Source organism: Callorhinchus milii, unplaced genomic scaffold, assembly GCF_018977255.1.
Source record: "Callorhinchus milii isolate IMCB2004 unplaced genomic scaffold, IMCB_Cmil_1.0 Scaffold206, whole genome shotgun sequence".
Taxonomy (NCBI): domain Eukaryota; kingdom Metazoa; phylum Chordata; class Chondrichthyes; order Chimaeriformes; family Callorhinchidae; genus Callorhinchus; species Callorhinchus milii.
The window spans coordinates 18297-40092 of record NW_024704947.1 but is presented as its reverse complement, the minus strand read 5'-3'; the positions used below and the strand labels follow the sequence as shown (position 1 = coordinate 40092).

At 48.5% G+C, this 21796-nt stretch overlaps 1 protein-coding gene across 1 annotated transcript; it reads right to left on the bottom strand.

Annotated features, from left to right (window-relative positions):
• Window positions 1-13283: 13283 nt before the first annotated feature.
• LOC103171740 (extensin-like) lies at window positions 13284-21162 on the bottom strand. The gene is made up of 6 exons (XM_042345993.1): window positions 21059-21162; window positions 17725-17850; window positions 17492-17614; window positions 15996-16073; window positions 14499-14596; window positions 13284-14019 (listed from the first exon to the last, which is right to left on the bottom strand). The coding sequence occupies exons 1-6, from the start codon at window positions 21147-21149 to the stop codon at window positions 13933-13935; spliced, it is 603 nt and encodes a 200-aa protein (XP_042201927.1). The 5' UTR covers window positions 21150-21162; the 3' UTR covers window positions 13284-13932.
• Window positions 21163-21796: the final 634 nt, after the last annotated feature.

Below are 21796 nucleotides of genomic sequence, written 5' to 3'. Positions count from 1 at the left end.
TGGAGAGCCCCGACCCTCAGTCACTGCTAAACTGCTGTAAGCGACCACAACTGATGCATTTTCTCTCACTGTCTCTCTCTCTCTGTCAGTCTCTCTCAGTTTATATATTTCTGTCTCTCTGTTTCAGTCTCTTTCATGGTCTTTCTTAGTCTCCGTCTATCTCTTTCCCTCTCTCTGTGCCTCAGCAGTTAGTGTTTGTGTATGAGCTAGTGAAAGTGAGATCACTCAGTGTGTTGGTGGGTGTATGTGTGTGAGAGAGGGAGAGGACAGGCAGTCTTTATGGGAGATAGATTGGATAGTGTGTGAGAGAGAATGAGAGCAGTCAGTGTATGTGTGAAGGGGAGATAGAGAGCAGTCAGTCTGTATGGGAGAGAGAACTGTTATTGTGTGAGTGAGAAAGAGAGAGCAGTCAGTGTGTGAGAGAGCAGTCAGTGTGTGTGTGTGCGAGAGAAAGAGATAGAGAGAGAGTAGTTAGTATGTGTGTGTGAGGGGGGTGGAATGAGAGAGAGATATACAGAGAAAGCAGACAGTGTGTGTCTGTCTGTGCGTGTCGATAGACAACGGAGGAGACTTATTCTGAAAATAGGTATTTTTATTAAACTATACAAAGGGATCCAGATGATTTGCGTCCTGCAAAACAAATAGGTTTCTCGAAGGTCGAACTCCCTGTTTGAACGATGGGTTGGCCCGACTCGCTCCATAATAGCGGGTCCCAACATCCGCACTCCCTCAATAATTGGGGGTCCCAACATCTCCACTCCCTGCATAATAGGGGGTCTCAACATCACGACTCCCTCCATAATAGGGGGTCCCAACATTTGGACTCCTTCCATAATAGGGCGGTCCAATTTAGCGGCAGTTCCTCCCACCATCCTCCCACCATGTGGCCAAATAAATGCTAAAATGGAATTGGGACAAATTGGTGTTAGTTTTCTTGTATATAAAGCTGATCCGTCCCCATCACCTTATTCCATGTTTAACCGCCGCGACTCACCTTCTCCTTCAATCCAGAAGCCACGCGATCTGGCATTGCACTGGTTGCCTGAGTCGGAGTTAGCCCAGGCTAATCTGGTTTGATCAACTCTCGCTGCAAACCGTGGGGAACGAAACTAGAGAGAGAGAAAGAGAGAAGGAAAATAGGTCACAATAGTCACTGATGAAAGTTGGTTCAAATGGGGCAAAAACTGTCTATTTTACACCAAAAAAATAGGAAAGTGATTTACGCGTGAAGTGGAGAATCATATGCGTTCAGTACGGAAGGAAGCCGTTCGAATCACCGTAACTGAGCTTTAGTTCCCCGCTCCATCCCCTGCCTCCACCCCGCATCAAACGCCACCCCATTCAATGCCGCTTGATAATCTGTTCCTCCTCTTGACATCTGACCCTCAACCCCCTGTTCCGGGGGAAACCAGGACAGTTTCTCTGGTCTGGTCTCACAGTGACCTCTCGCTGTGCAGCATATTGTGGAGGCACCGTTCACTCTGAATCCCGCGGTCACTGTTCGGAGGCCGTGAGACTGATGTTCCTGTGGGCGCTGCACTGAGGCTAATTGATGGGCAACTAAACGGGTTATTAGATTTACCGGGAATCGGGGGCAGTGAAAGTGTTATCATGTGGGATTTTAACGTCCATCATGCGACACGGAGCCACAACAACAACAACAGCAACAACAAGATGACATATGTGTAACGCCTTTCACGTCGGGAGGACGTCCTGAAGGGTGACAGAATTTCAGAACCGAACTGGGGTCAGGGGGGAGAATGAATGGGAGGGGAAGAGGGGAGAAGGGAGTGGAGGGTAAAGGGAATGGTCGATGGCATGGTCGAGGAGGAGGCTCTTGAGGTGGGACTTGAAGGAGGCTAAGGAGAAGGTGAGGCGGAGTGATTGGGGAATGGTGTTCCAGCGGTTGGGGGCAGAGTGGCTGAAGTCTCTCCCACCAATGGTGGGGCGGTTGCGTTGGGCGTTCAGGTGAAATCCGATGGTTTGGAAGCTCAATAGGAACCGACACGGGGTTTATACGGTAGAAGGGGAGTTTGGGGGAAGAAAGGTTGAGCTGATACAAAGCCGACCCCTCCCGAAGGCAACCACGGCGCTCCGGGCTATTCTCGGTTTGTTCGGACACCGGCGATCGTTCATTCCTCTGTTCTCCCGAATCGGCCGAACCCCGGGACAATCTTCCCCCTGGAATAGAGGGAGAGAGGCACGGGCTTTGGCAGCAGGAACACACTGAGTCGGTGACGGCTCTGACACGGGCGGGTCGTGCGGGCGAACAAGTCGCCGCTCACCAGCCCCCGCGGCCGCGGTCCATGGAGAGGAGAGGCGGTTGTCACGGATCTCAGCCTCACACCGGGACTCGCTCAACAGTATCACCAACGGATGTCGCCCATTGCATTGGCATCTCGCAAACTGACTGCAGTGGAACAACGGCGCGACCCTTGTGAACGCCACCTTCTCGCCACTTGCCGGGCGGAGAGACCCTTCACCTATATTTCCGGCTACAGAATATAACACTGCACTACCCGCACACGCCGCCCATACCTTCAGATGAAGCCGGTGATACCCTCTTCTCCTCACAGAGACTTAAATCACTGGACGCTGCTGTTGTTGTTGGGTCGGACATCGAATTCACACCGAGACAAGCTCCGCTCGTTCCTCAGATGATGCATTATTTCGGAGTCGAGCTCACTTGTCCCGCGCCCTTCCTTCAGTTTCCTCAGCTCCCGGTATCAAAGACTCCCCTCAAAACACCAGATGGGGATCCACGGACGGTTATTGGTGTCTAAAGTGGATGACTCTTCCGACTCTATACCAGGAGTGCAGTAAACTGGTTTTGCTGCAGTTCTTCCACAAGAAACACTTAAATTGACATGTGTCCCTCACTCAGCTTAATAACAATAATAATAAATTAATAATAATCCTTGTAATTGGTTCAACGCTTTTCTCGTCTTCTCGACAGAAAAGACTGGAAAGTGAATTGACTATACATTTGTGGGCAATGGGTTGAACTTGAACCTTATACACTGCAGTTACACACAGCAAATCAACCAACTCAAATTTGGTCTGACAGTGCTTACGGGCTTAACACCGTTGTTTTACTCCCGCTTTACGCTTTTAGGGATTTTTTTTCTGCAGATAATCAACCCTTTACACATCGTATCCTGTTTTTCCACCTTTGGAAGGCTCTTCAAGAGCGAACCGCCACTCTCCATGTTGATGAGGTAAAGACTCACTCATCGGCCCCCCCATCCTATGCTGAGCTGCGGATGGAGCGGCACAAACGAGCATTCGGGGGATTCCCCGTCTGATCCACAATGTTCAATTGTAACTGAACCAGCACAGACCTCCCCACACTCCAGATGGCCTCTGCTACCTATCGTGATGGCATACAGTGGCACATACCGATGGCTGTAAAGCCATGTGTGTGTGTGTGTGTGAGAGCAGTCATTGTGTGTGTGTGAGCAGTCAGTGTGTGTGTGTGTGAGAGCAGTCAGTGTGTGTGTGTGTGAGAGAGAGAGCAATCAGTGTGTGTGTGAGAGAGCAGTCAGTGTGTGTGTGTGTGAGAGCAGTCAGTGTGTGTGTGTGCGTGAGAGAGCAGTCAGTGTGTGTGTGTGAGAGAGCAGTCAGTGTGTGTGTGAGCAGTCAGTGTGTGTGTGTGAGCAGTCAGAGTGTGTGTGTGTGAGAGAATCAGTGTGTGTGTGTGAGAGAGCAGTCAGTGTGTGTGTGTGTGAGAGCAGTCAGTGTGTGTGTGTGTGTGTATGTGTGTGTGAGAGAGAGCAGTCAGTGTGTGTGTGTGAGAGAGAGCAGTCAGTGTGAGTGTGAGAGAGAGCAGTCAGTGTCTCTGTGTGTGAGTGAGAGCAGTCAGTGTGTGTGTAGGTGTGTGTGTGTGAGAGCAGTCAGTGTGTGTGTGAGAGAGAGTGCAGTCAGTGTGTGTGTGTGAGAGCAGTCAGTTTGTGTTTGTGTGTGAGAGAAAGTAGTCAGTGTGTGTGTGTGTGTGTGTGAGGCAGTCAGTGTGTGTGTGTGAGAGAGCAGTCAGTGTGTGTGTGAGAGAGCAGTCAGTGTGTGTGAGAGCAGTCAGTGTGTGTGTGTGTGTGAGAGCAGTCAGTGTGTGTGTGTGAGCGCAGTCAGTGTGTGTGTGTGTGTGAGAGAGAGCAGTCAGTGTGTGTGTGTGTGTGAGCAGTCAGTGTGTGTGTGTGTGTGAGCAGTCAGTGTGTGTGTGTGTGAGAGCAGTCAGTGTGTGTGTGGGTGTGTGAGAGCAGTCAGTGTGTGTGTGAGAGAGTTGTCGCCTCCCAACTGCGCTCTTTCCTTTCCACCCATTCTCTTTTCGAACCCCTTCAGTCAGGTTTCCGTGCTGCTCATAGCACAGAAACTGCCCTGGTCAAGGTCACCAATGATATCCTGACCATCTGTGACCAGGGCTCCCTTTGCCTCCTCGTCCTCCTCGACCTATCGGCAGCATTCGTTACGGTCGACCACGCTATCCTCCTCCACCGCTTGTCCTCCCACCTCAACCTTCAAGGCACTGTCCTTGAATGGTTTAGGTCGTACCTTTCTCACCATCTTCACTTTGTCTCGACGAATGGCTTCCCCTCCACCCCCCGCACTGTCTCATGTGGTGTCCCTCAGGGCTCTGTCCTCGGTCCCCTCCTCTTCACCCTCTATATGCTCCCCCTTGGTGACATCATCCGCAGACATGGAGTTAACTTCCACATGTATGCGGATGACACCCAACTCTACCTTTCCTCCTCTACTCTCAACTCCACGACCACCGATGTCCTGACAGCTGCCTGTCCGACATCGAGTCCTGGACGAGAGACAACTTTCTTCAGCTCAACGTGCGAAAAACCGAGGCCCTCCTGATTGGCTCACGTCAGCGCCTCCGCACCTCAGGCGCTGACACCATCAGCATCCAAGGCTGCACTCTCCACCTCTCAAAGCCAGTCAGGAACCTCGGCGTTTTGTTCGACCCTGAGCTGTCCTTTCTCCCTCACATCCGCACCACAACTGGCACCGCCTTCCATCACCTCCGGAACATCGCCAGACTACGGCACTACCTCACCCCTCACGCCGCTGAAACCCTGGTCCACGCCTTTGTCACCTCAAGGCTGGACTATGGGAACTCTCTCCTCGCGGCCTTCCCGCCACCTCCCTCCACACTGCAGGTCATTCAGAACTCTGCAGCTCGTGTACTGTCCCGCACCAGGCTTCGCGATCACATCACTCCCACGCTCGCTCGCGTGACTGGGTGACTGGCTCCCCATCCCCCAGAGGATTGATTTCAAGATCCTCATCCTCACCTACAAGGCCATTCACGGCCTTGCTCCCTCCTACCTCTCCGACCTACTATCCCCCTACCTACCTGCCCGTACCCTCCGTTCCTCTGGCTCCGGTCTGCTCCACGTCCCCCGCCCCAACCGCCCTACCATCGGTGGTCGGGCCTTCAGCCTCTCAGCCCCGAGGCTCTGGAACTCTATCCCCCAGTGCCTTCGCCGCTTCCTCCCTTTCCTCCTTCAAGGCCGGTCTCAAAACCTTTCTCTTTGACCGAGCCTTCAGCTCCCCTCTCGACTCTCTTCCCCCTCCTCGCTCCCTCCCTTCCCTCCCCTTACCCTGACCATTTCCCCCCTCCTCGCTCCCTCCCTTCCCTCCCCTCACCATTTCCCCCCTGCTCGGGTCATGACCCAACTGTGCAGCGCCTTGGGACGTCCTCCTGACGTGAAAGGCGCTTTATAAATGGAATCTTGTTGTTGTTGTTGTTGTCCAATACCTTGTGACATCCTCTGAATACGAAAGGCAACTTACAAGTGTAATTTTCTTGTTGTGGCTGTAAAGGCTAACCTTTAGATATTCAGGTTTTTACTGGTTTCTTTCTTCCTCAAAAGCTGACCACAAGCGAGATTGGCATGAACTGTTTCCACAAGATATTTCTTCTTCACGTTTATGCTGATGGGAAAACTAGAAGCCACAACAAACCCGCGATTCAGTGCCATACCAGCGCTTGGCTTTCAATATGCATGTGGTGACAGTCCAAGATGCATTGATTCGGGGGAAATGTGCTCTTAACCCATCACTGTGTGGGCACTTATTGGCTGTATTAAATTACACGTTCGCAGTGTAGATTATTTAGACAATCTGATTTTTCACAACTTGTACAGTTTTCCTGCAACTCGCACTTTTCCTCGAGTCCTACAGCTCAGTGGTTAGAGTGAGTGCCTCGTAAGTTTGACCACATGGATTCGATTCCCGGGCTGGTGAGGGCGATACCATAGGCAAATTTCCTTACTTGACAAGCATGGCTCTGTTTACCTGGCAATAAATCGGAAGGCATTAGTTAGTCAATTGTTGGATCACTTTCCGGGGATATTTTTCCCTCCCCCCTGAATATATTCTGATCATAATTTACTCAATCAATCCACGGATGTTTGTGGGACGTCGATTGTAAAATTGACTGCCGCATTTCGCCCACAAATAGTGTCAATTTACTTAACAGTGTATTCTGTGAAACAGTTTGAGATGTTCCGAAGACGGGATGAGGCACGATATTAAATATAAGGATTATTATTATTATATATTTCATCAGTCATATTAAATGATATGCTCCCGAATGATATGACTTCTGTGGTGTTTTAATGTAGAACATTGAGAGGTTTTGGGACTGCAAATATTTCCGTCTCATTTGTCTATTTCATACCTGTTAGGTCAGGCGGGAATCTTTTTCAAGGCCAAGGGTAGAGAGTGGCTACAGCTTCCAACAAAATTCTTCCACATTTATCTGTCTGTCTGTTATTTATTTAAAATTCTGAACATTAGTTTCCTTATGGTTTGGGGGGTGTTATTGTGTACAGCGATTTAATCTGTGGAGTCCTGTACCATAGCAGTTGCTGCAATCACTGGTAGTTTGAGTGATAATAATTGTAAGCCTTACATTTGATACAACGCCACTCCAAGCGCTTCACAGGATATATTGTGAAGTGAACTGACTCTATATATTTTGGGCAATATATTTGGGTGACGCCCAAGGGTATGGGCTGTTTGTGGCCACAGTGAGCAGTTTGGATGACTGTAGTGACGGGATCAGCCTTTCGTACAGTGTCAATGTACTGTTCTCCTGGAGCCTCGGATAAAACATTACACTGTACAGTTTGCCCGTCTCCTCGCCCTGCGGTGGGGACAACGGCTACTGTGTCAAACTAAACCATTCTGTATTAATATTGTGTTTGTAACAACAACAACAACTTGGCTTTATATGGCGCCGCTGGTGAGTGGGAGGTTCCAAGAGCGCTGGACAGTGGCGGAGCTCGAGGCCGAGCCGAGGGGGAGGTGACCGCAGGTCACTGTCCAACAGGAAGATCTTCACCACGTCCGGTCGTCGGTTCAGAAAAGCTTCGAGTCTCTGTCCGGATATTTCATTTCACCGACGTCCTGATAGAGAAGCCGTGGCGTCACTCACAGAAACCTCTTCCTGTCACGTCTTTCCTTCTGTTCAGAATTAATGAAACAATTATTTAATTATTAACAAACAATTATTTAATAATTATTTAATTAATGAAATTAAATAAATGATCGATGTGTTCACTCGCTTCTGTCTGTCTCTTTGTGTCTCCGTCTGTCTGTGGTTGGTGACTAGTGGCTTATATTGGTTCCTCACTGTGAGTCTCTCTGTCTGTCCGTGCGTCTTCCTGTCTTTCTGTGTATCTGTCTCTGCGTCTGTCTGTGTCTCTGTCTGACTGTGTCTATCTCTGTCTGTGTGTCTACCTGTTTGTCTGTCTGTCTGCCTGAGTCTCTGTACGTTGGTCTGTCTGTCTATGTGTCTGAGTTTGGTGACTAGTGGCTTACATTGCTTCCTCACTGTGTGTCTATCTGTCTTTGTGTCTGTTCGTGTAACGGTGTCACTCTCTCAGTCTGTCTGTCTCTCTCCCTATCTGTGTGTGTGTGTCTGTGTGAGAGTGTGTGGCTGGCGACGGAGGTTGGCATCGTCGCACTGCTCTCTCTCTCTCTCTGTGTCCCAATCTGTCTGTCTCTCTCCCTGTCTGTCTGCCTGAGTGTGTGTGTGTGTTTGTGTGAGTGTGTGGGACTGCTGACTGAGGGTTGGCACTGCCGCACTGTTCTCTCTCTCTCTCTCTCTTTCTCTGTGTGTCTGTCCCTCTCCTTGTCTGTATCTGTGTGTGTGTCTGGGGGGGAGCTGGTGACTGGGGGTTGGCATTGCCGCACTTTTGTCTCTCTCTCTCTCTCTCTATGTGTCTGTGTGTATGTGTGGGGCGTGGGTGCTGGTGACTGGGGGTTGGCATTGCCGCACTGTTCTCTCTCTCTCTCTCTCTATCTTTCTGTGTCTGTCCCTCTCCCTGTCTGTGTGTGTCTGTGTGTGTGTGTGGGGGGGGGGGGGTGGCTGCTGACTGGTGGTTGGCATTGCCGCACTGTTCTCTCTCTCTCTCTCTCTCTCTCTGTGTCTGTCCCTCTCCCTGTCTGTGTGTGTGTCTGTGTGTATGGGGGGGTGGGGGGTGGTGGCTGCTGACTGGGGGTTGGCATTGCCGCACTATTGTCTCTCTCTCTCTGTATGTGTCTGTGTGTATGTGTGGGGGGTGGGTGCTGGTGACTGGGGGTTGGCATTGCCGCACTGTTTTCTCTCTCTCTCTCTCTCTGTGTGTCTCTCGTCGACTGACTTTGGCGCTTCTTTTTTTTCTCTAACTCGGCGGCTGCGCAGTGCCGTCTCTTTCTGTCCGCGCGCGGGACCGACGGTGTTTTTTTTGGAGCGCGGCGCCTGTATATGTATATTTGGTTCTGTGTATATCTGTGTGTACACATGAGTCTATGTGTGCCTGCGTGTGTGTTTGTATGTCTGTGTGTGTGTGTCGACATGCGTGCCTGTTTGTGTGTCTATGTGTGTTTGTGTGTGTATGTGTGTCTCTGTGCGGATGTGTATGTGTCTCTGTGTGTCTATGTGTGTGTTTCTATATCTGTGTATCTGTGTGTGTGTTTCTATGTCTCGGTGTGTGGGTCTGTGTATGTGTCTGTGTATCTGTGTATCCACGTGAGTCTCTGCGAGTGTATCTGTGTGTCTGTGTGTGGCTGCGTTATTGTCTGTATATTTGTGTGTGTATGTAACTGTGTGTGTGTGTGTGTCTGGGTGTGTATGTCTTTGTGTCTGTGTGTTTGTCTGTCTGTGTGCGGGTTTCTGTGTATCTATGTGCATTCGGTTAATATAAATGCAGAATTAAGAATATTTTGCACTGATGCACTTAGAACTTCGGGATCCGGGGATTGTAAAATTGCAATATTTTTCCTGGGTTTGGGGTTAAAATCAAAATGCAAAGTTAATGCAAAAACGTTTTGATATACTTGATATTAATGCAGATTCCGCAATGTTTTACACTATGCACTTAAATGTTATAACCCGTTTCATGTCTTTATACATTGTGGTTTAATAAACTGCTACTATTTAAACCCTGGGAATGTGAGGACTTTGCAAACCGATTACCCGTGTGTCATCCAGAGAGGGACTTATAATTACAATACAAAGTTAATGCAAAAAGCGGTTTATTTGCTTAATATTAATGCAGAATTGCGGATATTTTGCACTGATGCACTTGAACCCTGAGGATTGGAGACTTAGTGACACAGACAGACAAACAGACACACAGATACAGTGATACTGAGAAAGACACAGAGACAGACAGAGCCACAGACATAGATTCACTGAGAGATACAGACAGATACGCACACGCAGAGATCTGTAAAAAGTGAGTGACTTCAAAAATTTTTTTTGGTTAAGCCGATGTTTCAATGGGTTTACAGTAAAATATGTGCCTTTATTTGTTGAGTTTGAAGCTGATTTTGTGCTGCAGAGAGTTGCTCAGTTTCCATTTCGTTTTAAGAGATTTCACTGACATTTGCTGTGTGTGGGTCTGTGCGTATCGGTCTTTGTGGGTGTGTGCCTGTATGTGTGTGTGTATGTGAATGTGGGTGTCTATGTGTGTGTCTGTGTGTATATCTATGTGTATGTGTGCCTTTGTGTGTGTATGTGTGCCTGTGTGTGTGTGTGTATGTGTGTGTCTTTGTGTATCTGTGTGTGTTTGTGTGTGTCATTGGAGGTCTGTGTTTTTGTGTATCTGTGTGCGTGTGTATCTGTGTCATTATGTGCTTGTGTGTGTATTTGCTTGTGTATGACTGTTTGTGCCTGTGAGCGTCTGTGTCAATGTGTATGTGTATCTGTTTATCTGTGTGTGTGTTGGCTTGTATGTGTCTGTGTGTGCCTGTGATTGTGTGTGTCTATATCTATTTGTATGTGTGTCTGTTTATATCTGTATGTGTATGTCTCTGTGTGTGTTTCTGTGTGTATCACTGTACGTGTGTATGAGTGTGTTTCTATGTGTTTCTTTGTGTGTCTGTCTGTTGCCGTGAGTGTGTCTGCCTGTGTCTGTGTGTCTCTATGTGTATGTGTGTGTGAAAGAAAGACTGAGAGATAGACTAAGTGAGAGAGACTCAGAGTAAGAGAGCCTGAGAGTGATAGTGACAGAGCATAACGTGTGGTGACGGTGTGTTTTGTGGGAGAGATAAAGAGAGAGAAACTGCGAGAGATGGACAGCGTGGCAGAAGGAGACCGAGTGGGAGTGAAATACAGGCTGAAACTGTATGGGAAAATGTATTATGAAATGTAGTGACTGTATCGTACGTGGCAAAGACACACAGAGAGACAGTGAGAAAGGCTGAGAGACTGAGAGAGAGCGACTGCGAGAGAGAAACTGGGTGAGTGCGTGTGTAAGAGAGAGAGAGAGAGCGCCTCAGGGAGAGACAGAGAGTGAGAGAGGGGGCGACTGAGAGAGTTTGAAAGAGAGAGAGAAAGAGAGAGACTGTCGGAGGAAATATATAAAAACATGTGTTTTGTGGGAGACACTGAGAGAAAGCCCGAGAGACTGGGAGAGAAAGAGAGAGAAATAAAGACTGAGAGAAATTCGAAGAGAGAGACTGAGAACGAGAGACGGAGCCAGAGATAGAGAGAGAGAGACTGAGAGAGAGAGGGAGAGAAAGAGAGAGTGAGAGAGGGAGAGAGAGAGAGAGAGAAGCGTGAGACTGAGAAAGAGAAAGAAAGAGACCCCGGTGTGTGATAGTTTTTGTGATAATAATCAGGATTAACATCTTTAATAAACAATCATTAAAGTCTCCAGAATATATTCCACATTAAACAGACTGTGTGGACAGTACTGCCTCAGTCAGTGTCACAAGCAAACACAAAGACACACATACACAATCATACATACAAACAAACCGACACACACATCAATAAACACACACAGAAACCCAAAAACAGACACAGGGACAAACACACAAACAAAAACACAAACATGCAAAATCACACAAACACACAGAGAGACACACGCAGAAATACACACAGACACATACACACAGAAACACACAAACATCAACTCACAAACACATATTACTCACAAACACAAACAAACGCATGCAAACACATACATAGAACCACAAACACAGAAACGCACAAAGAAAAACACACAAGTAAACACAGGAACACACACAAATACACACACTTCAAACACACACATGCAAACCCACATACAGAAACATACACAAGCACACGCAATCACAAAAAACACACATAAACAATCAAACACACAAAAACACAGACGCACACAAATACGCTCCGCAGAAACACAAAATCAACACAGATATACAAACAAATACACAAAGTAACACGTATAAACACAAACAAACACAAACGATCACACAAGCACACACAATAAACAGAAATAGAGAAACACACGCACAGACACACACACAGAAATACACACAGACACATACACAAACACACATAAACACACACACAGAAACTCACTAATGCATAAATACACATACACGCGCACACAGAAACACACACAAACAAACACAAAGTTACACGCACAAATACACAGAGAACCATGCACAGAAATACCCAAAATCAAACACACAAGGAAACAAACCCACGCAAACACACACACAGAAACAGACACCAGCACACACAACAACACAATTACATTTGTATTGTGCTTTCATTTGGGGAGGGCGTCCCAAGGCGCAGGACAGAGTACAGCATTTCAGACCTGAGTTGGGGTCAGGGAGGCAGAAGGGATGGGAGGGGAAGGGAGGTGGCCGATGGCATGGTCGAAAAGGAGGTACTTGAGATGGGACTTGAAGAAGGCTAAGAAGGGTGCGAGGCGGAGTGATTGGGTGATGGAATTCCAGAGGTTGAGGGCAGAGTGGCTGAGGCTCTCCCGCCAATGGTGAGGCGGGTGGTTCTGGAAAATTGGAGCAGGCCAATATAACAATAATAACAATAACAATATTCCTGGCCTTTGATACGGCGCCTGATCACATGTTGTCCACACGTCTCAAAGCGCTTCACACAACATGCGGTACAGTGTAGTGACTGTGTGTATTTTGTGCGAAAAACGCAGCAGCCAATTATACAAAGCAGCGCCCCCCAAACAGTCGCGGATTCAAGTGAACCATTTATTAATTTTATGTTGAAGGGATTATTACCCTCGGAAAAACATTCCTCCAATAGGCAAACAGCCACGTTCCTGCTGACAGCTGGCAAATGGAGGCACATGGAGGAACGAAACACAGTAAAGCTCCCGCTACACTATATGTCCACAGTCACAGGTCAGGATTAGCGGCACAGTAAAGTTCCTCTACACTGTGCGTCCTTCCACACTCCCAGTTCAGGATGAGAGACACAGTTAAGCTCACTTTACACTGTGTGCCTACACTCCCAGGTCAGGGCTCTAGACACAGTAAAGCTCCCTCTTCACTGTGCGTCCGTCTAGACTGCAAATCCAAGGCTAGAGACAAAGTAAAGCTCCTCTGAACTGTGCATCCACACTCCCACATCAGGGTTAGAGACACTGTTAACCTCCCTCTGCACTGTGCATCCGTCCACACTAATAATGAAGGGTTAGAAAATCAGTAAAGCTCCCTCTAGACTGTGTGTCCACAATGTCAGGTCAGGGCTAGACATACGGTAAAACTCTGTATATAGTAAAACTCTATACTGTGCGTCGAAACTCCCAATTTAGAGATACATACAGAGTAAAGCTCCCTCTTCTCTGTGCATCCATACTCCCATGTCAGGGTTATAGATACAGTACACCTCCCACTGCAGTGTGCGTCCACACTCCCAGGTCAGTATCAATGCAGATTCCCGTCTCCAGCATTGTTACAGCCTGGATTAAATGAGCAGAAACTTCTTCGCAAGCAAAAGCTTACAAAATATGTGCCCAACCTTCCCTCCACACTTTGTGTTCAAGAAGCTTTATTGGGAATTGAAAGGGTTTCAGATGAGGAGATACAAATGCAAAGGTTTACAATGTATAAGGTTCCCATGTTTATTCCCAGATTGTCGACAACTATTGAATTAAAATATACAAGCGGTAAAATGTACCCCCTTTGTCACAAAGTTGGGGTAAAGCTGAGCGCTATTAACCCATCTGCATCGGCTCAAACAACAAAAAACATACTTCAATCTCCATATATTGCCATTACCGCTATTGCCAGTCAATCTACTCAAAACTGCACATCAAAGGAGCGTTTATCTCTAAACTATGTATTATAGGAATCACAGGACAGGAAGTAAGGTCCATCTCCGCTCGGTAAATAAAATGAAACATTACTCATTTCTTAGCCATACAATAAAATAATGCGTAAAATCACAACTATTGGAATACAATAAAGAAGCGTTAAAATACACCCCTTTGTCACAGCGTTGGATTAAAGCTAAGCACGAGAGTGCTAACCCATCACCATTGGCTCAAACAACATGATGCAGAAACACAAGCCTTCCTAAAACCCTCTAAAGCCAGGGGCAAGGCAGCAACTGCTGAGAGAACATGACACAAGCTGTGTCCAGGCATTGCCGGCTTTTCCTTATTCCGTTCCCCTCATCCCTCACGGATTCTTGCCAGCAGAACGATCCTTGGGCTTCACTCTCCCGAAAGTCAACTTGGGGAATGCTTTCTTCAGCCTCTCGTGTAACTGAATAAAATAAACAATTGACATGGAGATCAGAGCAGCGCAGAGGGCAGGTTGGACAGAAAGAGATGTCAGTCATTTGCAGAAAGCTAGTGGGATTGTGAAGGGTTAATCCCATTTAACATGATAGCAATAACAATCTTTACGATTGCTATCGCGTCTTTAGTGCTGGTTGGACGTCCCAAACGGATTCACGGGAAATAATGTAAAGTGTATTTTTTTGAATGCTGAACGCGGCAGCCAATTCGCACACAGCAAATTCTCAAAAGGAGTGAGCGAGCAATTTTATTTGGAGAATTGCTGACCAGGACACAGGGAGAAACTCCGTTCTCTCTTCCAACTGTCCCTTGGTATCTTTGACGTCCACCTGAGACTGGAAACAGCGACAAGAGGAAGGTTACAGGGAGCTGTAGCTCATTGTGTGGTCAGGGCTGGGGCCCATGTTTCATACAGTGTAGCGTCAATTCAGGTCCACGACTTACCTGCTCCCAAGCCGACGCCTTCAGTTGCTCAATTTCTTCAGGAGTCGGAGGATTTCCCTTGTACGTAATGTGGAGCGTTAAAGGCACCAAATGCCATTCTAAACAACAAATGGTTTCTTAATCTCAGTTTTAGGCAACGGTTCTTCAATTGCTGACCCACAGCTGGAGTCGGAGACAAAACTGACGGCATCGTCAGAGAATCACAACAACAACATCAACTCGCCTTTACACAGCGCCCCTGATGCTCGGCAGCGTCCCCGAGCGTTTGATAGTGACAGAGCACGACGCTGAGCCGGGGTGAGGTGACCGTAGGCACTGTCAAGTATGAAGGTTTTCAGGTACGACCTGGAAATGGGGTAGGAGAGGACAAGAGGGAGGAAAAGAGGAAGCGTGTTCCAAAGTTTGGGGGCATAGTGGCTGAAAGCTCGGCCATTGATGGGAGGGCACGAGGGGCAAAGAGCAGAGCCAGTCTAGCGGAGGCAGTGGGTATTGGAATGGAGGGGAAGCAGGTTGGGGAGATTTGGAGGTGTGAGGACATGAAGGGATTTGAAAACGATTGAGAAGATTCCCCTCACACACACACAAACAAACACAATGGCTCAGTCCCGAGAACCTTATGGCTCCCGTTGCACTGGCCTTGGTCAGAGAGAGGAATGCGAGCGCCATTGGTGGGATATCATCTGAACTCAACACCGCAAATGTAGGACAATCATTTGGGAAGTAAAGGGGTTTGTGGAGAAAAGGCAGCGAATTGGATGAAAAGATCTGCCACAATTTAACAAACTGGGTGAACAGGCTTCCTGCGCTGAATGGTCTCCTCCTGTCTCCAGTGTTGTACCTCTGGAGGGTGAGGTCGAAGAGACTCAAATGGGAGGTGGGCGGTTGAGGTGGGTGGTAGGTGAGGTGGGGGTGATGTGAGCTGCGGGTGAAGTGAGCTGGGGTTGAAGTGAGGTGCGGTGTTGGGCTGGTGAGGGAGTGGATGAGGCGAGCGGTGAGATGGGGGGTGTGGTGGGACGGTGATATGCGGGCTTTTGGGGATGTTGCGGGTTGATTTGGTGTGGTTGGCGTGTTCGAGGGTCGGTGTTTGGTTGTGGGAAGTTGTTTGTTGGGTTGGCGGGGTTGCGGGTCTGGCAGGTCTGGGGTTGCGGTTAGTGGTAGGGACGGGTTCGGCGGGTTTAGGGGGTGGTTAGGGTCGGGAGTTGGGTTCGTGAGTTTCAGGGGTTGGGGAATTGAGGGTTGGGGGTGTTGAGCTTTGTGGTTTGTGGGTTTGGGATTTGGAGTGAGTTGGGTGCTTTTGGTGGTTGGGGGGTTGGAATATTGGGGTTATTTGGGGTCGGGTGTTGGGGGTTGGGGTGAGTTGTGGGTTGGGGGTGAGGTGCTGCGGTTTGGGGGTTGGGAGTTTTGAGGGTTGGTGGGGGGAGAGTCCAGGTGACAGAAGAAGAGTATGTAAAGAGCTGTCGACAAGTTGAGAATTGCTGAGACACAAAGTGCACTGACCAGGGTTAGCGTCACAGAAATCTTGATACTCGATGGTCGAAGTCCTCACTGGAAGGGAAGAGGGTGTTGGTTGCCTTTCTGTGGAGACAGGAGAAGCATTACCCAGTTCGTCTCTGCTCACACTCCACATATTACTTCAAGCCTCGAGTCCAGCAGCCAAGCACCAGGTTACATGATTCTTTATGTTGTCCACAATCAGATAGGGATATGCTCCTATAATCATAACAGTATTAATAATAATAATCCTTGCATTTGATACAGCGCCTTGTCATGTGTGAAAGCGCTTCACAGGATATACTGTAAAGTGTAGTGACTGTGTAGTTTGTGCGCGAAACGCAGCAGCCAATTGTGCCGAGCGACGTCACTCAAACAGCCGTGGATTATTATTACATTTCAAAAAATTAAAAAANTTGTGGAGAGTATTATTATCCCGGGAAAAGTAAACCACCGATCGAACCGATCCGTAAACAGAAACGTGTGGAATAATGAAACTCGCCCAACGTATCAGCTGCTGGGAATCGAAACCAGGTGCTCGCCTTTGCAACGCCAGTGCTCTAACCACGGAGCTACAAGTTCTCATACTAACGTACACTAACTTGCAGGACCCCACATTGACCTACAGGGCCTCAAACTAACCTACAAGTCCTCACACTAACGCAAACAACCCCACATTGTCCTATAGCTTCGCACAATAATCTACAGCTCCCCACACAGACCTACAGCTCCCCACTCTAACCAATAGGTCAATACATTATCTTACACAACGCCATACTAACATACAGGTCTCCATACAAACCTACAGGTTACCAAATTTACCTATAAAAGCCCACACTAACCTACAGCTCCCTACAGTAACCTACAGGTCTCCATACAAATGTACAGCTCCCCACACTAACCTAAACAGCCCTTTTCTAACTTACAGGTTTTCACACTAACGTAAACAACCCGACACAAACGTACAGGCCTCCAAACTATCCAACAGGTCCCCAAACTAACCTACAGGTCCCCATACGAACCTACAGGTCCCCACGCTAACCTGAAGTTCCCAACACAAACCTACAGGCCCCACACTAACCTGCTGGTCCCCAGACTAATCTTTGGGTCCCCACACTAACCCACAGGTTCCCACAGTAACCTACATGTCCCCGCACTAACCTACAGGTCCACACAATGAAGTTTGTTAAATTGGGGTGTCGCTGTGTAAACCAGACCAGACACCTGCTCGGCTGCCATTTATCTATGAGGCCACGAGGTCAGTTTTAGAACTGAATGAGCAACGCCCCACAGTCCAACTGGAGGCACCGACTTATGAATTTCACCGTCAGGAAAACAGCCCCAAACGGGCAGCCGAGGGACACTGACCTGACGAATGAGCACCAGCATCTGAGCTGTCTGACAGGTTGTGATGTTAATAATGCTCCACACCTGGAGCTACAATCTGACCCACAAACCGGTTGGCAATCAGCAGCAGAACTCACTGGTAGACAGTTACTTACCTGTCACTCTGGAGGTCCCGGTAAATATGTTCTCGGGAGTCGCTGTAGGTCCTGGTATGTTGGGAGGAGGGAAGCTGGAAGGTGGAGGAGGAGACTCCGTGCTCTGGGGAAGGGCAGGTGGATCTGAAATACCATAATTGGGAATGAACGAGATGGTTTGAAGTCACGGATGAGCTTTGTTTGGAGCCACCGTCAGAAACACAGCGCCTAACGGGCAGCCCATGGACACTGACCTGGCTCTGAGCGGGAGGTGGGCTCGGTTGCTGGGCTCTGTGATGGGGTGAAGGTGTCTCTGCCGGATGTGTATGGGGTGGTTTCAGTAGCTGCAGTGGACGGAGCTGTTGTTGGTGTCTTTCTCTCTGGAAATAAACACGGGGGAGTTACTGGCCCTGTACAGGAGACAGTTCTAATCTGTTACCCCACATTCACGCTCTGTAGCTACCAGCAATAAACCATACACTAGCGTAACCTCCAGAATATTCTGTTGTACGTTATTCCCATCTAATGGACAACAATGTTGGTTACAGCGCAGGTTAGAGGCAGAGTAAAACTCCTTCTCTTACACTGTCCCAGAATATCAGTGACCCAGCCCTACACTCACAGCCAACGAGCCCACAGCAGGGAGACGCTGCTGAGATCACAACTCAATCTGTCATTTCAGCCACACACTCTTTACCTGTGTAACAGATAAAGGGGCGTTCGTAATGGCATGGAGCATCTAACCATAGAGGAGCTGCATCTCCACCAACGTACACCCAGACACAGACTGATCCGGATGTGTAATCATTCGGGTCCATATCTCCCCAGTGTATATAATTGACGTTGTCTCCACTTGACCATTTCCAGCCGGCCTCAGTCTGGTCAGAGTGTGTGACTATGTGTGTGAGTGACTGTGTGTGTGAGAGACTATTTATGTGTGAGTGACTGTGTGTGAGTGACTGTGTGTGTGTCACTGTGTGGGACTATGTGTGAGTGTGTGTATAAGTGACGGTGTGTGTGTGTGACAGTAACTGTGTGTGTGAGTGATTGTGTGTCAGTGACTGTGTGTGTGTGATTGACGGTGTGTGAATGATTGCACTGTGAGTGACTGTGTGTAAGTGATTGTGTGAGTGAGTCACTGTGTTTGACTTATTGTGTTTGTGAGTAATTGTTTACGTGAATCGCTGTGTGATGGAGTGAGTGAATGTGAGAGAATCGCTGTGTGTCTGTGAGTGTCTGTGCGAGTGATTGTGAGTGAGTGAATGTCAATGACTGTTGTGTGACTGAGTGTGTGAGTGAATGTGTGAATCTGTGACTATGTTTGTGAGTGAATGTGTGTGTATGAGTCACTATGTGTAAGTGACTGTGTGAGTCTGTGAGATTGTGTGCGTAAGTAACTGTGTGTGTGAGTGACTGTGTGAGTTTGTGAATATTTGTGTGAGTGAATGTGTGCGTGAGTGACTATTTATGTGTGAGTGACTGTGTGTGAGTGACTGTGTTTGAGTGTGTTTGTATAAGTGACTGTGTGTGTGTATGAGTAACTGCGTGTGTGAGTGATTGTGTGTCAGTGACTGTGTGTGTGATTGACTGTGAGTGTGAGTTACTGGATGTGAGAGTGAGTGTGTGTGAGTGATTGTGTGAGTGAGTCACTGTGTTTGAGTTACTGTGTTTGTGAGTAATTCTTTACGTGAATCACTGTGTGACTGAGTGAGTGAATGTGAGAGTATTGCTGTCTGAGTGACTGTATGTGTACGAGTGACTGGATGAGTGAATGCCTGTGTGAGTGAGTGACTCTGAGTGACAATGAGAGTGACTGTGTGTGTGACTGTGAGTGAGTGATTGTGGGTATGACTTTGTGAGTGAGTGACAGTGAGTCCCACTGTGAGTGACTCTGCTGGTGTTTTAGTGAGTAAATGTGAGCGACATTGTGAGAGAGTGACTGTGTGATTCAGTGACTGCCCGAGTGACTGTGAATGAGCGACTGTGGGAGTGATTGTGAGTGAATGGATGTGAATGACCAAAAGGGCCTTAAACTAACCTACAAGTCCTCACACTAACGCAAACAACCCCAACTGTGCTATAGCTTCCCACACTAAACTACAGCACCCCACGCTAACCTACAGCACCCCACAGTAACCTACAGCTGCCCACAGTAACCTACAGCTTCCCACACTAATCTACAGCTCCACACACTAACCTACAGTTCTTCATACTAACGTACAGCTCCCCAGACTAAGCTAAACAGCCCTATACTAACGTAGACGTTTCCACACTAACGTAAACAACCCTATACAAACGTACAGGTCTCTGCACTAAACTACAGGCCCCCAAACAAACCTGCTGGTTCCCATACGAACCTACAGGTCCCCTCATTAACCTATAGGTCCCCACACTATCCTATAGGTCCCCACAATGAAGTCTGTTAAATTGGGGTGTCGCTGTGTAAACCAGACCAGACACCAGCTCGGCCGCCATTTACCTACGAGGCCATGAGGCCAGTTGCAGAACTGAATGAGCAAAGCCCAAGAGTCGAGCAGGAGGCCCCGATTTGTGAATTTCCCTGTCAGGAAAACAGCCCCTAACGGGCAGCCCAGGGACACTAACCTGACTAATGAGCACCAGCATCTGAGGTGTCTGACAGGTTGTGATATCAATAATGCTCCACCCTCTGCCCCACACTTACCCCTCCATACGCCCCACCAAACTCTCGAAACGCCCCCACCACAATTCCCCCACGCTACACTCTCACACGAATCCCCTCACGCTCCCCACCCCACGCTCCCTCCTCCCACACTTCTCCCTGACACATCACCCCGACACTCCTCCACGCTCCGCCCAACAATTCTGCCCTACCAATCTCCCCTCTCACAGTGTACCCAACCGCCCCACTCACACCCGACATCCGCAACACACACTCTCCACCCACGCTCCCACCTTACAAACTCCCTCAGACTCCCACCGACACACACGCGCGCTTCCCCCTGAATCTGCCGTTCATACCCTCCACCACCATGCTTCCCCCGCATACTCCACCACAAGGCACATGTCCTCACATAGGTGAGAACACATCCCATTAATCTGACCCCACTCGCTGAACAATGTTGCCCATAGATTGGGAGTGAGTGTGAGTGAGTAATTATATGAGTGACTCACGTTGAGTGATTGTGTGAGTGAGTGACTGTGCCTTGAACTACGGGTCTGTGTGAGTGACTGTACTGATTGCGTGAGTGACTGGAACAACCCAGTGAGTGACAGCAGGTGGGGGCGGTGATGGAGGTTTGGGTTAATCCTTCAGCTCCGTAACTCACTCTCCGCATAGACAGGGGCGAAAGCTGCCCATTATAGCTGTGGCCCTTCAGAGCTCCGGGGGCCCTAAGGCCCTGCAGTAAACCCGCCCCACACTCACATCCACCGCCACCGAGCCCACAGCAGGGAGACGTTGCTGAGATCACATCTCACCCTGTCATGTCAGCCATACACTCATTACCTCTGTAACAGGCGAAAGGGCCTGTATATCCGCATATAGTGTCATGCCATACACCACCAGCATCTCCATTGTTGATCACACGGACACAGACTGATACGTACGTGTACTCATTCGGCTCCACTCCTGAGTACCAGTGTGTATAGTTGAAGTTGTCTCCATTTGACCATTTCCAACCCGCCTCACTCTGGTCATTATTGTACAGCCCGATCCAAACGAATTGACCTCCATTAAACAGGGGATCAATGAGTCTCTTCTCCTCTGGGCTCCGGATACTGACGAGATCCGTGTAGTGACTGCGGCAGTGATCACGGGCTTCAGCCCAGTTTCTGTTCGTGTCGATCCTGTGATACTCTCTGTCCGCTGATTGGATGGTCTGCAGAGCTGGGAAGAGGAGAAAACATCAGTCTTTGTGTTTGTGGGAGCAAATGACAGGAAGGTGAGGATCAGAAGTGACAATTGGTCACCAGCTGCCTCCCATCAACCACACACATTCCCTCCGCTCAAACCCCCACCAGCGCTCTTCCAATCCTCCCCTCACTCCCCTCCACCCTGTGTATGTGAATAACTGTGTGAGTCAGTGAGCCAGTAGGTGAGTAAGTGACTGTATAAGTGAGTGACTAGGAATGACTCCATGTTTGAATATGTAAATGATTGACTGTGTGAGTCAGTGACTGTATAAGTAAGTCGTTATGAGTAAGAGTTTGTGTGACCGTGAGGTACTTTGTGAGTGAGTGATTGTGAGAGTGAGTGAAAGTGTGAGGGACTGTGTATGAGTGACTGTGTGAGTGAGGGTGACTGAGTGACTGTGCAGTGACTGAGTGACTGTTAGTGCTGTGTGT

Excerpts from the sequence above, each read along its gene's own strand:
- LOC103171740 (XM_042345993.1), bottom strand. The coding sequence starts at position 21,149 with ATGACCAGAGTGAGGCGGGTTGGAAATGGTCAAATGGAGACAACTTCA. Across the intron at positions 16,074-17,491 it reads CGGGACCTCCAGAGTGACAG|AAAGGCAACCAACACCCTCT; the intron begins GTAAGTAACTGT and ends CTGTCTCCACAG. Across the intron at positions 14,597-15,995 it reads TTTCTGTGACGCTAACCCTG|AATGGCATTTGGTGCCTTTA; the intron begins GTCAGTGCACTT and ends TTTGTTGTTTAG.